Consider the following 17,640-nt stretch of genomic DNA (forward strand, 5'->3'; position numbering starts at 1 on the left):
TGTTTTCTAAATGTCATGTTGAACAGCGTACTAAATTTCAGCTTATTTCTAGGGTACCTGAGGTGGCTGCTTTAGAAGGTATTTTTCTCAGCTGTAATACTGTGATACTGTAATAACTTCTTGCATTTAAATTGGTTGTTAGTATTATATTTCCATATAATCTGTTAACTTGCATTTTCCAGTAGGCCAACATATTGAGGTGTTAATAAAGTGCACGATTAAGCAAGAGTTTTACTGTAGCTGTACCTGTGCACTGCAAATCCTCAGTTTATTGCCACTGCGATTTGCCCTCTGTACAGAATTACCCTTGTTCAAAACTGTTGTGCAAGCCAGCAATTCATGGGGGACTGGCTAATGGGGCTCGGTACATTGCGCAATTTTGACATTGGATCTCTTTCCATCGGGGAGGGGGCAGGGAGGAAGGAATAAAAAATAAAAGGTAAAGTGTTTAAAACTGGACCCAATTTTAAGTTTTTAAAAACCCCACCTGGAGGTCCTGGGGCCAGCAGGGTGACCATGAGCCAGCACTGGGCCCTTGTGGCCAGGAAGCCAATGGTACCTGGGGTGGGTTAGAAGGGGGTGGTCAGTAGGTCAGAGAGGTTCTCCTGCCCCTCTGCTCTGCCCTGGGGAGACCACACCTGGAATATTGTGTCCAGCTGTGGCCCCTCAGTTCCAGCAGGACAGGGAACTGCTGCAGAGAGTCCAGCGCAGCCACCAAGATGCTGCAGGGAGTGGAGCATCTCCCGTGTGAGGAAAGGCTGAGGGAGCTGGGGCTCTGGAGCTGGACAAGAGGACACTGAGGGGGGACTCATTCCTGGGGATCAATATGGAAAGGGGCAGTGTCAGGAGGATGGAGCCAGGCTCTTCTGGTGACAACCAGGGACAGGACAAGGGGCAATGGGTGCAAACTGGAACACAGGAGGTTCCACTGAAAGGTGAGAAGAAACTTGTTGGGGGTGAGGGTGTCAGAGCCTGGCCCAGGCTGCCCAGGGGGGTTGTGGAGTCTCCTTCTGTGCAGACATTCCAACCCGCCTGGACACCTTCCTGTGTAACCTCATCTGGGTGTTCCTGCTCCATGGGGGGATTGCACTGGGTGAGCTTTCCAGTTCCCTTCCAACAAATGACACTCTGTGTAACTGTCCATCGGGCCTGGGCGCTGGGAGCTCTTTCACCGGGCCGGTTGTCGCAGGGCTGGCCCGGGGATGTCGCCGGTCCCCGCTGTGCCCGGGCCGGTCGCAGCACAGGCTGCGGGACGTGTCCCCGTGGGCCCGGCCCTGTCCGGGGGCTCAGCCCCGGCCCCGCTCCCCGCTCCGGCGGGGCTGCCCCAGCGCCAGGGAAGCGGCTGCACCGCCCTGTGCTGGGGGACAGCGGGTCCCGAGCCCTGGGGCCAACAGCACAGACACGGGACAGCGGATTTGTGTAAAAACACGGGTTTCATTGAGTAACCAGCCCGTTTAACGGATTATCCATTCGTTACACCCCGCGTTTTACAGACCGAACCCTCACGAAGCCCGAGCGCCGCCCGCCCCCTGCTGGCTGCGGAGCCGCGGCGCTGGGGAGCCGGGTCCGGCGCGAACCGCGGCGGCCTCTGCCCTGCACCGGGAACAGACACCGCGGAGCGCGGCCGCAGTGACCCGGGGTGACCGCCCGGGGCGGCGGGGCTGTGTGTCCGCGTGTCTGTGTGTCCGTGTGTCACCCCGGCAGGGCCCGGCGAGGCGGCGCCGCCTGTCCCTTGCGGGCGCCCGTAGCGGGCGGGGCGGGGCGGGGCGGGGCGGAGCGGAGCGGAGCGGCCATGGCGGCGGGCAGCGCCATCCAGATCCCCAGCCGGCTGCCGCTGCTGCTCACCCAGGAGGGCGTCCTGCTGCCCGGCTCCACCATGCGCACCAGCGTGGACTCGCCGCGCAACATGCAGCTGGTGCGCAGCCGGCTGCTCAAGGGCACGTCGCTGCGCAGCACCATCATCGGCGTCATCCCCAACACCAGCGACCCGACCTCCGACTGCGACGACCTGCCCGCGCTGCACAGGTGCGGCCCGGAGCGGCTCCGAGCTGCGCCGTGTCCCTGCCCTACCCAGGCCCTGCCCCGCCCCGTCCTGTCCTGTCCTGCTCCCTATCCTGTCCTGACCCTGCGCTGTCCTTTCCTGCCCTGTCCCTGTCCGCTGCCATCTTGTCACTGCGGGGCCGGGGGGAAGCGCTTCTCCCTTCACGAAACTTCTCTCGCTGCAGCGGACCTGGCGGGGCTGGCAGAGAACAACCCAGGAACAGCCCCAGGTTCCAGTATAAATTGGGAACGAGCTGTTGGAGAGCAGTGTAGGGGAAAGGGACCTGGGGGTCCTGGGGCCAGCAGGGTGACCATGAGCCAGCACTGGGCCCTTGTGGCCAGGAAGGCCAGTGGTACCTGGGGTGGGTTAGAAGGGGGTGGTCAGTAGGTCAGAGAGGTTCTCCTGCCCCTCTGCTCTGCCCTGGGGAGACCACACCTGGAATCTTGTGTCCAGTTGTGGCCCCTCAGTTCCAGCAGGACAGGGAACTGCTGCAGAGAGTCCAGCGCAGCCACCAAGATGCTGCAGGGAGTGGAGCATCTCCTGTGTGAGGAAAGGCTGAGGGAGCTGGGGCTCTGGAGCTGGACAAGAGGACACTGAGGGGGGACTCATTCCTGGGGATCAATATGGAAAGGGGGAGTGTCAGGAGGATGGAGCCAGGCTCTTCTGGTGACAACCAGGGACAGGACAAGGGGCAATGGGTGCAAACTGGAACACAGGAGGTTCCACTGAAAGATGAGAAGAAACTTGTTGGGGTGAGGGTGTCAGAGCCTGGCCCAGGCTGCCCAGGGGGTTGTGGAGTCTCCTTCTGTGCAGACATTCCAACCCGCCTGGACACCTTCCTGTGTAACCTCATCTGGGTGTTCCTGCTCCATGGGGGGATTGCACTGGATGAGCTTTCCAGGGCCCTTCAACCCCTGACATTCTGGGATTCTGTGAAAAAAGTACACGTTTCTAAATCAGGTGACTGTATTGTATTATCCTGTTATAGGTAGTGTTTCAGTTATTCACATTCAGAATTTAGGGTTTGGTTTTGTAACCTGTGCTACAAACGAGATTGTATAACTCGGTTGCTTTCCATGATAAGTAACTCCGAGACAGGAGGTTTCTGCAAGCTTTACCTTGTTTGCTCTTTGATGAGCGGTACCGGAGATGTTCCGTGGAGTGTGACCGGTGACGGGTGGCCGTTCTGTGTTGCAGGATCGGCACGGCTGCGCTGGCCGTGCAGGTGGTGGGCAGCAACTGGCCCAAGCCACACTACACGCTGCTGGTGACGGGGCTGTGCCGCTTCCAGATCCTGCAGCTGCTGAAGGAGAAGCCCTACCCCGTGGCCGAGGTCGAGCAGCTGGATCGGCTGGAGCAGTTCACTAACCAGCAAAAGCCCGAGGAGGGGCTGGGAGAGCTGTCGGAACAATGCTACAAGTATGCGGTACAGGTAAATTGTTTTAATCCTGCATGTGGTATGTCAAAATATTTATAGCGGTTTTGTTTGCTTCCTGTCTGCCCTTTTCTCTCTGTAGTTGTTATATATTTCAGTGACTATTCTTGTTATAGCTTAAGGTGTGTGTGTGGAGTTCCTCATTGCAAGATGAGTCTAGCTGTGTATGGCAGTGCTGTCATATGTGACAATACTAGAAACACGCTCCAGTTAAAGGAGTACTTTCGAATATTTTTTTCCCAGAATTAATGATTGATGTTTTGTGAGGTTCGCTTTGTGGTTTTTTTTTTTTAATTATTAAATGAAAAACACCCTTCTACAGCCTTGATTATAAACTGATGTGCCCAGGTATAAGAAATTTGAGTTTAAAGGATGTATAGAAGAAGAGTCATCATAGTGTTAACTGGGAAAGTTTTTGACTGGGGAGATGCAGGCATTGAGAAAAGTGCTGCAAACAATGAAGATGCTTCTGAACTTCTCGAGCAAGCAGAAGGCCCAGAGTCTTGATTGCCTGCTGCTGAGTTAGCGCTGCTTCTGTAACTTCTTAAAAATGTATTTCAGTAGCTTTCCTGTTAAAGTACCTAGGCGTGTTTCGCACTAACACATGCCATCCTCTACGGGTCAGGTACTCAAACAATTGCAAAAGCAACACAGCTGTTCATTGTGTGCTCCTTGCAGCTGGTTGAGATGCTGGATATGTCGGTTCCTGCAGTCGCGAAGCTGAGACACCTTTTAGACAGTCTGCCCAGAGAAGCTTTGCCGGATATCCTGACTTCTATCATCCGTACGTCCAACCAGGAGAAGCTTCAGGTATTATCTTCTATAAACTTTTCTAAGGGGATGTAGGTGTTTGCTGTTTTTTTTACGGTTAATCACTTTTGAATAATTTTGAAATTGCTTATACTTGAGGCTGTACCGTGATCATGTTGTGCCGGGAGATTTGTGGTACAACTGAGCATGAATACTTATAAAAAGGATTTTTTGCTGTTTTTAGAAGTGTTTATTTAGCTCTATCTCTGAACTCACCTAATAGATAAATCAGTCTAATTAGCACTGGAAATGGTTAATTTTATAAAACAGTAAGAAATACAACATGGACTTTTCCTTCCCATGGTCAGGATGATGAAACTTTCTTCAAATTGAGTTGAAATCTTACTTACTCGTCACAGCTGACAGATTACTGTGCATCTCTTAATACCAACAGCTTCAGAATCAGGGTTTTTAAGTCTTTTTAAAAACGTCTTGAAATGTAGAGTTTTTTAAACACTGAGACACTGGTTAAATTTGCGTAGTATGTCAAAATAACTTTATGCAAAAATGATGCTTATGGCTCGATGCTTCCTAGTCTCATTTCTGTGTTTGCTTGCTGTGTTCAGAAGTTTTGAGCTGAATTTTACCCTCTTCCACGTATCAACATCGTTAAACATGGAAATGGAGTAGTGTATAAAATTCTCAAAGACAAGCAAAATGAAACAAAACAACGAAACAAACCAAAACAGCAACAAACCCAACACTTCAGGCACCAGGTGATTATTTCCTGGGTTAACTGTGCTGTGACTTTGTCAGAGGGCTCGCTCTTTCCTGAGCAGCACTAGCTGAAAAATAGAATGGTGGTAGATGTTTGCCACAGAAAATATGCCTAAAATAAGAATGTGCTTTAAAACCAGACAGTATAAAAGACTTTTTTCAATTTTGGAGTGTTTTGTAGTTTTGGCACCCAGACCCTTGAGGCTGCATTTTGTGTGCTGTGTTCTCCGGGCTTTTCTTGGTGCCTTTTTTCCTGAACCGTTTATTCTATAACTCCAGTCCAAAGGCAGTAGCAGAACCTGCATGTTCCCCTCCCGTAGTCTGATGATCCATCAGCGTGAACTCATTGGGGGTTTGACTCCTTGCTCTTAGATTTTAGATGCTGTTCGGCTGGAAGAGCGGTTCAAGATGACGATACCATTGCTCGTTAGACAAATTGAAGGCCTGAAGCTGCTGCAGAAAACAAGAAAGCCCAAACAGGACGACGATAAAAGGGTATGGACCTTTGAAGGTGTGATACTTCAAGATCTTAAATAAATATAAAGGTGCGATTAAATAGGCTGTTCTGGTCTCTGCTGGTTAAGGGTAGATGATAAATACACTTAGGAAATACATAGAGTAAACTTAGGACTGTAACTTCTTTAAGTAGTACCAATAACACTTTGTGAAATTATTCATTGGAAAGAATGATTCTGAATGATTCTGTGAAGGAGGCTCTCCCAGCCCCTTGAATGGCTGCCACTCAACCCCCAAAGTTCACACCTTATTTAAAACCCCAAACCCAATACTATTCACTGTCTCTCTTTTCCATTTGGTAGGTTGTAGCTATTCGTCCTAACAGAAGAATCAATCACATCCCAAGCACTACAGAGGATGAGGAGGAGGAAGATCAGGATGATGTTGTCATGCTGGAAAAAAAGGTCAGAGCATCCAGTATGTCAGAACAAGCCCTTAAAGTTTGTCTGAAGGAAATAAAGAGGTAAGAGACTTTCAAATGGTGGTTTCTTTTCTTATTTTATTTTTTAAACCAAATCCTGACATTAACTTTTTCTGATGTGGTGAGTTGTTTATGTTGGTTGTGTGTTGGAGATTATTTTTTAAATTTAGTGGAGTGCCAGTTTTTGCCTGTAAATGTCATCATTTCATCTTTTTGCAACACCAGAGGTATTGACAAAGAATGCGGTTGATACAGTAACGTAGCATTAAACTGTAAGCTCTAAGCCCCCGTCTTATTAAGATGTCAAAAAAACCCAAACAAACAACACAACTAAAACTGCACTTGTTAATAATTAATGAATAAACTGACCTCATTTTAAGTTTTTTTTTTTCCACTCCTTTTCTCTGGTGAGGGGATAACTTACTATCCATGGTTATATGATTGTTAACAACCTCTTCTTGAGTGAGGACGCCTGTACAGTATTTCATGCATTGTCTATGAAATGTGTGCGTAGGGAACTGACTCTTTTTTTTTCCCTTCTTTTTTTATCCTATAATAACCTATTACGCAAAGATTGATGGAATAGCAACTTGTGTTTTCAGTATTCTGGTTGTCAGAAGGTGTGAGGGTTTGCTGGTGACCTCAGGTTTGCCCAATATCTATGTTGTGGTGCAGGAGAGCCTTACTTCACCATTAATTCCTTACGAACTCTATGCATGTATTTCCAGATTAAAGAAGATGCCCCAGTCAATGCCAGAATATGCTTTGACAAGAAATTACCTGGAACTGATGGTAGAATTGCCGTGGAATAAGAGTACAAAAGGTAAACGCTTCTGTTACTGTTGATTGTCTCTTGCACAGACGTTTCAGGCCAGGTAGCCATCCGGTAAACACTCACATTCAGTTATGTCTCGCAAATGTTTGTCTCATTGTCTGATCATAACAATGGCAATGATGTGTTACTGCAGTTTTACGATTTGCCTGGCTTAAAGTAACATCTGTAGACTGTAGTCCGGTTGTGCATCTATGCATGTGAATTTAAAAAGTCTTAGGAGTACCTGCACAGAAAAATACAGGTGTTGTTACTTGGAATCTGTGCTAATGTGTACCTAAAATAATGAAGAAAAGAGCAGCCAATTAGTTCCTATATATCGGACAGAAAAGCTCTTGTACCTTTCTGAGGCATTCGTATTCCTGAAGAGAGTTCTGGTGTGTCTTAAGTCTGATAAGGAAAAAAAAGATGAGACATCACGATTGTAGTTCATTTTAATAATTAAAACTTCTGGTACAATTAAAAAACTGAGTATCATGTCAGCTTTGTATGGCGGTTTTCGGAAGTTGTAAGCAGATGCTATGGGAACAGTAAGTGTAAATGGAGAGCGGGGAAAGCGTACAAAATCAAACATGATTTTTGCTCCTGCCCAACACAAGTAGATGAAGTGGGCAAGTTGACTTTCCAGAAGGTTTACTGCTGCAGGAAAGGGTTTCATTCCTTCCAGTGGCTGCTGACGAGTGAGGCTTTTGAATAGCATTAAAAACAATCTGATTTTAAAAGAAATGTAACGTAGCACACCAGCAGAGGTGTTTGTCTGTCTTTTCCAGTTCTAGTGTCACAGGGTATTTTGTACAGTGCCAAATCACTGCAAGTGAATCCGCTCTTCAAGGCTCTTGCTCTCCGATAGTTACAGACTCTTATTGAAAGTAGGTGATGAAGACAGGGGGATGAGGTTGTTCTTTGAGAAGACCTTACAGGGTCGCTTATTTCGATGAGAAAGCAAATGCAGAAAAATTCGTGTATCACCAAATTGCTGTTCTAGGATAGATTTTAAGTTCGTTTGAACCAGATTTCAATGCATGACACAGTGACAAGGTGAGGCCCTTTAAAATCTCATTCTCAGTACTTTCGACCTATCTTATGTTAATTTCCTGATTGAGGGAGAATTATAATACTTTTGTTTTAGGAAAACATCATCTGAAATGTATGTGCGTCAGGGGATTTCATTGATGAATGTATTTGTATCTATTGTAGAATGTATGGTTTCTGTTTTTAAAAGGAAACGTACTGATACCTCTTCTGTTGATAGATCGCCTGGAAATCCGTGCAGCTCGAATTCTGTTGGATAATGACCATTATGCTATGGAGAAGCTGAAGAAGAGAGTTTTGGAGTACTTGGCTGTCCGCCAGCTTAAAAACAACCTCAAGGGCCCCATTCTTTGTTTTGTGGGGCCCCCAGGAGTTGGTAAAACTAGTGTTGGGAGATCAGTTGCCAAGACTTTGGGACGAGAATTCCACAGGATTGCTCTCGGAGGGGTCTGTGATCAGTCTGATATTCGAGGCCACAGGTAACTACTTCTTCCTATTCTGATTGCACTTTGTTCTTTTGTTTGTTGCAGAATGTATTGATTATTATGATTGTTTAACTAATACAGATAAATTTTGCTTGTTTCAAACACTGGTAGCTAGTAATTGATTTTTCTTGGCATTCAATGATGTTATTCAGGAGAGAACTTTAGTAACAGGAATGAATGTTCAGTGCGATGTGGCCTTTTTTCTTTCCTTCTGCTGCTGCCCTTTATTGTTGCGGTGAAGAACGGAATTTCATCCTCAGTCATTTTGACACTGAAAGTAGGAAGTCTCATGGAAACTTAAATGGTAGATCTGATTTTTCTGCTTTTTAAGAGGTGTGTAATGATGTAGTTATGTAAAGCAGCCTATGAGCAGCAATGCAGTACTTTACACTTTGCATTGTTGGAACAGGAGGAAGACCTGAGGGTGATGTTTAGAAGTTGCTAGAGGATAACAACTGAGTTACTTAATATATCAAACTTGGTACTGTACTATTTTCCCATTTCAAAAGGAAGTTTTTACAAGGACACTCAAGCTGGAAGATTTCGAAGGAGATTTTTTGAGTGAATTTCCTTAGCATTTATTTTGAGGGTGCATCTCTTTTTGTACTCCTTAGTCTCTTAAACCATTTGTTCGTGTTGGTCTGTTTTGCATTCCCTGCAGTTGGAAGCACAATGAATGGGTAAAGAAGTAACTGCCAAACATTAGTGCTGCATTTTTGGTTCCATTAAACATATTTTTATGCTTATTGCATGCAGTGTAGGAAACTTGGAATAATGAATTTATTAGTATTCTGAAAACCTATAAAACCACGTTGTGGGTTTTTTTGTGACATTAATGAATCAGATCTCTCCTTAAAGCAGTACGTAAGTTATTGTGAAGCAAAGCTATCAGTTATTTCTTTGGTGCCGTGTAGCAGGTTTTTTTTTGGTGTGTGAGTACGTCACAGTTCAGGAAAGAGATTGAAGGGCTGGAGCGGGTCCAGAGAAGAGCAACAAGACTGGTGAAGGGACTTGAACACAAGCCCTATGAGGAGAGGCTGAGGGAGCTGGGCTTGTTTAGTCTGGAGAAGAGGAGGCTTAGAGCTGAGCTCAGCACTCTCTAGAACTACCTGAAGGGCAGTTCTGGCCAGGTGGGGATTGGTCTCTTCTCCCAGGCATCAGCAATAGGACAAGGGGGCATGGGCTTCAACTCTGCCAGAGGAAATTGAGGCTGGAGATTAGAAAGCAATTCTGTGCAGAGAGAGTGGTCAGGCATTGGAATGGCTGCCCAGGGAGGTGCTGGACTCACCGGCCCTGGAGGTTTGTAAACTGAGATTGGACATGGCACTTAGTGCCGTGATCTAGTCAATGGACTGGAGTTGGACCAAGGGCTGGACTGGATGATCTCTGAGGGCTTTTCCAACCCAGTCGATTCTGTGATTCTGTGGTCATGGTGGTGGAAGCTCCCAGTCTCAGGTGGACACTTGCTGGGAAATCTTGTGCTGAACACAGGCACAAACTTCTACAAATCTCAATATAATGCATTTCTAGCGAGCTAGTGCATAATATAATATTGATCACTTCTTAGAACAGAACATTAGAGATGTAAAAGCAACAAACTGGTGATTTTGTACTTGATGACAACTTGAAAATTCAGAGTTGTTTCATAACCCTTTAATTCGGCACTCTTGATAAAACGAGCAACGTGCATTTATTCCTGTGCACATTCAGTGGCAAATTGTCAGGATTTTAGTTTTTCAGAGTGTTTAACGCTTACCTGGAGTTTGTAGCTTGAGGGGCTCATGTCTAAGGGTTTTACCCATGTGAGTTTGGTTGACGTACCCAGCAGCACTGGATGTTTGCAGAAACATTGTTTTAATGCACCTTTTTTCCCGTGCAGCAGCTCTGCGCTTGTGTCACTGTCTGTAAACCTTGGCCACAGCCCGTCTTGTACCCATTTACATACACTGATGGAAACGAAGCAAACCTCTGTCCTCCTCCTTCACGATTGCTGTAATTCAGAAACTTCATTGTTAATCACTGTTTAATAAGAATTCTGATGTTTCGGATTGCTTATGGTACGGATCCCAAAAGCAGTTTAAAATGATTCAACACCGTGTTGCTGTTTGAACTGAGACCACTAGAGGCTGTGGAATCCTCAGCATTACAGACTGAAGTCCCTTTCCAGGGGAGCAGGACCCTGTCATCACCTCTGACTCAGGTGTTGGTGGCTGTCGCTGTAGTATTTTTGAGGGCATTATTAAATTATCATTGCATGTTAGAAGCTAACCATTCTAAGTTCTATTTTGAAAATTTTCCTTGCAATTAGCTGATGGGAAGTATTTGATAAGACAGTTTATTTTTTCATCAGCAAAGGAAAATGCTACCCACAGTTAGCAAGAGTATCGTGTGGTTACTCCTTAACAAACAGGTGTGGAGTTGAAAAACAAACCTGGGGGCAGTTAGTGTGAGCCCCTTGGCAAGCTTTTTGTGGGTAAAATAGAAACCAGCTGTTGCATGGAGTGGAATTACAGAGCTGGTGTGCAAGTGGAGGAGACACAGGCTGCTGTTCTCTGAGGTTTACTGTTCATTAGGCCCATTTTCTAATATTCCATGCTAGAAGCCATTCTTTTTCTCCTTATGGCTTCTTGTTAGGCTTTCAGGCTTAAGCTCAGGATTCCATTAGCATTGCAGACTTGCGATCCTGTGTGTCCCTACTAATGTACTAAACATCAAAAGAAAAATGTACTAAATGTACTAGAACGTCAAAGAAGAAACTGTGGTTGGGTTTCACTTGCGAGCAGCTCTGAGCGCAAGGTGCAGGCTGAGAGCTGCAGCAAGCCCGGGCAGCAGGGCAAAGTAAAAGCAAATGAAAAGAGTGTGGCAGGGTGGGGAGCACGGTTGAGTGAGCGGGGCCAGGGGAGCGCTGGATTTTGCCGTTTCAGGTGTACCGTGTGCTCTGCCATGTGGTAAATTAGCGTGCTGGGCTGACCTGAAGAAATAAACTTCACAGCAGAGTCAGTTCTACTGTTAAGCATCATTCTTTATTTTCTCAGCACTGGGGATCACCCTCCATCAGTGCTCCAGCGACTGGATGCTCTTGCGTTGCTTATATTCATGTAATTATTACGTATGCATTACAATTTTTGGAAATTGTGACATACATCTATACTAAGAAATAATCGGTGATGTTAGTTATGATTGTTTAGTTTCTTACTTACAATACATCTATTAATTATTAGTTAAATATAACTTCATCTTCTGTCTCCCTCCTGTCGTGCAGGAGGATCTAAAACTTGAATAATATTCCCTTGTTCTGCAGGTGCTCAGAAATCATTGATCTCATGTCAGTTGGTTAATGATGGGTACGTCTTTTGTACCTTAATCACAGTGTACATGAAGTTGGCAGCTGCTCTTCAGGGTCACATTTATTGTTAACTTGTATTTCAAAAAGAAAAACACAAAACCAAACCCAAAAAACCGACAACAAACCACAACAACATCAACCAACCAACACCCAGAAAACCCCATCAACCTAACAAACCCTGCAACAAATCCAACCAAAATCCCTAACAAACAAAACCCCCCAACCCAGCAAGTTCTGAAGGAGAACTTAGGACTTTTTTCCAAGCAGCTCACTACATTTAAGGTCTCCTTAGTACTGATATTTTGCTTTATACAGGAACTATATGATCTTCACTGTCACATGTGTGTGTGACTTTCTGTTTTTGGAAAGGAAAGCAGTAACTGTGCCATTTATTCCTGGTGCTGTGAGCTCGTGGTGAAACTCTGCTCTCCCCCCGTGTGAAGCACTCTGTCTTACACTGGTTTTCCTCCTTTCAGCTCTGGCTAAAATAATGAAAATAAAGCCTAACATCACATTGCGTGGCTGCCGTTCACAAACTGCAGTATTGAGTTTCACAGGTTACAGATGGCCAGATAGATAAATGGCTTTTAATCTCAATATATTCTAGTGGTTTTGTATGTAAATATTTTTAGGGTATGTCTTACCAGGGACTTCTGTGTTGAGGTGTGTTCCGTAATAACCATTTAGAAAGGAAAACAGGCTACCTAAGTCTGTATTTTCAAGGTAAAATACTACATTATTGTTTTTCATCATCCTCCATATGACATTTACATCAGCATTCTTTCCTTGCCTTGGAGACGTTGAGTCTTTGATTAATAGTGTAGCAAAATAGACATTGGTCCTTCTCTAATAAATGAAGATGTGTCACAGATTGAGACTAAAATGTATAGTTTCAGTTATACCTGATCAATTTACGTAAATAAATTTAAACATGCTTTATTTGAAATTTAGTGCATCAATTAACCATCTATATGGAGTTAGTTGTTTAGATTTTCCATGTCTAGAGCCACCGAGGGCTTTTCTCTTCTGTTAACACCAGTTCTGTGCAGACTGAGTGTTTTGCGGAACTGCTCCATGTTTCCAACGATACTTCCCTTAATTTTGACCTTTGAGTTTCTTGAAAAGCTCTTGGGGCTGTATGGGGAACCACTTCATCCTTTTTGTAACGTTGGATCCATTTCGCTCAGGCTGTGGTTTCTGTTGAAGTGTTCTATGCGGCAGCTCGTGACCCAAGGCTTGCTTTGGACAGGGTATGTTAAAAATACTTTAAAAAAGGAGATTTTCTGTCCCTGGTAGAATGTTTTTCCTATTGTTTGCTTTAGAAGCCTGTTTCCAGCTTCATCAACTTGCTCGTGGGGGCAGCAACAGGCAAACTGGAATTCTGTTGCATTTCTTGCTCTTTAGATCATCTTTAAAACTTCCCTTTTTGCTCAGATCTAGAATTAAATACGGTAACTGCAACTCGTTCTCTCAGCAGTCAGATATTCCAGGGCACTAGCACCATTGCTGTGTGGTGTGAGGGCTGCTTGGTTTTAGTTAAAGTCTTCTCTAGTATCTTTTGAAACTACTTGGTGGTATTTTTGGTTTGTAAATGTCGTGGTGTTTGTTCCAGGCTGTATTAAAGCAGATCCCAGGGCACGGGCCTGTTTGCACATCTGCATTGGGAGGGCCAGGCTCTGTAATTCAGCACTTCACGTATTTGTTCTTGAGTGACCAGCATTTCATACTCTTAATTATAGTATTTGATTTAGTTATGGCACAAGAAGACAAGACTGTGATAAAGGCAGCAGACAAGGGATATATGTGCATGGAAAATGTAGTTGCTCTGTGCATTGTGAAGGAAGTTTTTACTACCTTTGCTGGATGAATTCAGACTCCTAACTTTGTTTATTCCTTTGCACTGTTTCAGGTTTTTTTTATGTCAAGTTGAAATGACATAATAGAGTTAATTTTTGTGAGTATTAATTAAAGCGTGCTGTATATAGAGGGCACATTTACAGTTCAGCATATTTGGAACTTTGCCACAATTTGTAACTTGTTGTGTGGACCCGGTTTTGATGACAAAAGCCCAGTATCGTCATCATTAAAATGTTGGTATTAATGAGGTTCCCAGATCTGATTCTGTATATTCATATAGTGCAAGGATGCTTGTACTGAATCATGTAAAATACCCACAAGCCATAACATTTGGATATAGCTTAATACATGTGTTTATCTTTCCAGACCACCATGGAACTGGGAGTTTCATCTGCTGATATAATTGCTTATATTAGTTCAGATGCATATTCAATATTTTTACCAACTAGTTCCAGGAAGTTTAGCAAAAAGCAGGAATTGTTACAATCTTGTGTATTGTTGCATCCTCCTCTGTGTTGTGTTTGTGATGTTTCTACCTGTGCTCCGTGTGTCCCTGCAGGCGCACGTACGTGGGCAGCATGCCCGGCAGGATCATCAACGGGCTGAAGACCGTGGGGGTGAACAACCCCGTGTTCCTGCTGGACGAGGTGGATAAGCTGGGGAAGAGCTTGCAGGGGGACCCCGCGGCTGCCTTGCTGGAGGTGAGGGCTCGACGCTGCACGTGGCGCTTCCTTGGGAATTCATAAATAGAACACCGGACAGAAGGGAACATGACAGTGGCAGGGTTTGTGTTGAAATACAGGTGCTGTGTTTTGACGTGGTAGGTTCTGCCCGTTGTGCACAATGCACAGGGTTACAGAGCTTGCTAAGTGAGGTAGCTTTGATCTCAGAGATCTTTACTTAAACACCAGGAAGTATTTGTGTGATTTGGTACATTTAAAGACTGTTCAAGTCTTAAACATTACTTATTTGGAGGACTTCAAGGTGTTGATTTTTAATGTCCAAATGCTGTAAGAAAGTATTGTAGAGCAGCCAGGCAGTAGCTGGAATTTGTCAAGTTTTCCCTTTCTTTCGTGGAATAATTTTAATATATTTTGAAGCTTTTGATGATACAAGCTTAAATTGGAACGAAGGGTTTTACCTAGTGTGTAATGTGGACTAGTTGCATGTTCTATTAGCAGCATTTCTTTAATTAGTGTTGTAATTGCCTTTCTGAACTTAAGTATTTCATTTAAGTAACAGATCCCCACTCCTTGACTGATTATGTCGTGGTGAGTATTTGCTTTCTGTGAAAATCAGCTATTAAGTGTAGTTTATCTGGAATTCTGGGACTCAGACCAAGGTATAAATGAATCTAATTTTGAAGTGCATGATGTAGTTATTTTATCACAAAATGTTTAGAGGTGTTAAAATTGACTTGCTTGAAGACACCAGTGAAATCCTGGAGACACAAGTAAGGATGATACTGTTGGAATATTTCGTAAACCCATCAGCTGCTGAGATCCCAGAGTCCCAGCCTGGTTGGGGTTTCAGGCCCTCTGTAGATCCCCAGCCCAGCCCTGCTCACGCAGGGTCACAGAGCAGGTCACACAGGTGGGTCCAGGCGGTTTGAATGTCTCAGAGAAGGAGACTCCACACCCGCTCTGGGCAGCCTGGGCCAGGCTCTGGCACCTCCCAGCAAACAAGTTTCTGCTCATGTTCACATGGAGCCTCCTGTGTTCCAGTCTGTGCCCGTTGCCCCCCACCCTGGTGTTGGGCACCACTGAGCAGAGTCTGGTCCATCCTCTGACACCCACCCTGAGATATTGATCCATTGATCAGATCCCTCTCAGCTTCTCTTCTCCAGCTCAACAGCCCCAGCTCTCTCAGTGTCTCCTCAGCACAAAGATGCTCCAGACCCCTCAGCGTCTTTGTGTCCCTCCACAAGACTCTCTCCAGTAATTCCTTGTCCTTCTTAGACTGGGAGCCCAGATGTTGTTGGTTAAGTGGGCTGTTGGGATTTCAGGAGGCTCAGATTTGAGTGACGATGAAGATGATTGAGACTGGTGCTTTGCAGGCTTTGTGTAGCAGAGAGCTGCCAGAACCGTCTTTCTGCTTTCATTGTCCCTGGAGTGTGATACAGGATGATATCCCAGTACAATTCCTTCTTCCCTGGCCTGTGCACTGAACAGTTTCATTCCAGCAGTTTGTGGAGAGGCAGGAATGTCTCCCAGGGCCTGGGCGCCTTGCCCTTGCCCCGCAGAGCAGAGCCTGTGTCCCTCGTCCTGCGCGGCACCGTGGGGACCAGAGAGCTGGCGGCACAGCTCGAATGCTCGAGCACTAGTGCACTTAATGCTTCTGCTGTTGTGCACATCTAGAAATGCCTCATACCGCTGTATTTTTACAGCCTCGCCACTGGTTTCTGTTCCCTCTGGTTGTCGGGGCTGCCACCTGAGACTGTTTCAGCCGAGCTGCTTCTGTGGTTCTTTACCTGCTTCAGTCTAAAGGAGTTGGGCTAGTAAGAGATATTTATCCAATTTTATTGGCTCGCTTTTGCTGAAATGATTTAGGGCATAATCCTAGAAGCGTCTCAGTTGTCAGACATAAGGTACGGTGACTTCTGTAGGTGGGATGAAAGTGGTTCTGCTAATATTTGCCTACAGAGTCATTCTAATGACTCTTCTTGACTGACAGTGCTTGAGTATGAAAAACGCTGCTTAAATTAAGGTGTCATGAGCTCATCTGTATGCTGCATGACTTCCTGCAAATGAAACGTCAGTTGACATTCTACAAATGTCATTAGTTTCTTCCTGGTTAGACAGTGTTAAAATGACTGTTTTGACAAGGCCAACTAGTTCTTTGAAAACCGGCGTGTGAACAGGTGATGGGTTGAGAGCTCTGTTTTGATCTTTGCATGTTAACATGAACCAGTAATAATGTAAATGTGCTAGCAGATACCATGGCTTCACTTCTTCAGCTTTTCAAAATGACAGTTATGGTCCTTTACCTCTGTATTTCTCGAGTGGGACATTGTACACATTCCCAGGGTGCATGAAAAGTCTCTAAGTGCAAGGAGAACAAGCAGGGGAGCGTCACAAACACTCAGAGGCATTTTCTTTGTACTTTCTACTTGCGGGATTTTATTTACTCCTTGCTGTTAATGGTAGTGAGCTCTGTTTGTGAGTTTGCTGATACTGCTTCTGTCATTTCTCCTGTAGATATGGAGCGAAGCTGGCTGAAATCTAGTCAGTGCGTGGATAAAAAATACCTGGCAGTCACATTTTGTTGGCGGCTGTTTGCTAGGCAGTCCCAATCAGTAATGAAGGAATGGCATTTCTTGGAAGAGAATAGCTTTTTTGGGAGTGTTCCAGTCATTAATCCAGATCTGTACACAAATATTGTTGATTTCATGCAACCTTTGCTGTTTCTTGTCATTTATTTTTTCATTCCTTGCCTTGCAGTAGAAAATCAAGCATTTCTGTTGTCCTTCTATCATGTCAAGTGTGTGAGTGCAAATGAAATTATTTTTTAAAAAAATTAATTATGTTTGAATTTTTGATACTTTGTTGCTGCTTTGGGAGGTTTCTGGTTTGGGGATTTTAAAACCACGTTCTAGGTGATATTCCCCTTGGCTCCGGCCATGGGTTATTGCACCAGGCTGCTCAGGTTGGCTTCCAGCCATACTGGGCTGCGCGTCACTCATTGCTAATTGACCATTAATTGCATCTGGAGGAGTAATTGCTCTGTTGCCCGTGTTGGGGCTGCTGCCCTGGGACTGTGATTGCTCTGAGCATCCCGAGGCAGGTGCTTTGCCTCTTCTGATGTTCATCTGCCTTTGGAGGGTCATTAACACACTGTTGGCGAGTCCATCTCAAAGAGTAGAACACACAACAGCGTCAGCCAACTGGAACGTTTGTTTTTCAGACCGCTGCTTTTCCTTTGGTAAGTGCCGGCATTAAGTATAAAGGCAGGTCATTTTCGCTTGGTGTGTAGGGGTGTTAGTTCTCCCTGGCTGTCTGCAATGGGGGATATTCAAGAAGAAAATTGCCTGTGAGCTTGGAAGCGAAGCTGGATGGTTTGTAATTGCCAGATACGTGTTCCCTTCCAGTGCTTCTGCAGAGCTGTTGCTTAAGCAAAACAGGATGTCTTCCTCTGCCCAGGCAGCGCTC

General features: G+C 45.2%; 1 protein-coding gene across 1 annotated transcript in view; it reads left to right on the forward strand.

Moving 5' to 3' along the window:
* Positions 1 to 1,672: 1,672 nt before the first annotated feature.
* The window catches only part of LONP2 (lon peptidase 2, peroxisomal), a 40,062-nt gene continuing 24,094 nt past the window's right edge, over positions 1,673 to 17,640 (forward strand). Inside the window, exons 1-8 of the mRNA XM_080352210.1 lie at positions 1,673 to 2,025; positions 3,239 to 3,473; positions 4,155 to 4,286; positions 5,376 to 5,498; positions 5,822 to 5,982; positions 6,669 to 6,763; positions 8,025 to 8,283; positions 14,052 to 14,193. Of these exons, the coding sequence (XP_080208336.1) occupies positions 1,793 to 2,025; positions 3,239 to 3,473; positions 4,155 to 4,286; positions 5,376 to 5,498; positions 5,822 to 5,982; positions 6,669 to 6,763; positions 8,025 to 8,283; positions 14,052 to 14,193 (1,380 nt within the window). The 5' untranslated portion in view covers positions 1,673 to 1,792. The remainder of the gene's footprint in view (positions 2,026 to 3,238; positions 3,474 to 4,154; positions 4,287 to 5,375; positions 5,499 to 5,821; positions 5,983 to 6,668; positions 6,764 to 8,024; positions 8,284 to 14,051; positions 14,194 to 17,640) is intronic.

This window comes from Nesoenas mayeri (assembly GCF_963082525.1).
Source record: "Nesoenas mayeri genome assembly, chromosome: 12".
Taxonomy (NCBI): Eukaryota; Metazoa; Chordata; class Aves; order Columbiformes; family Columbidae; genus Nesoenas; species Nesoenas mayeri.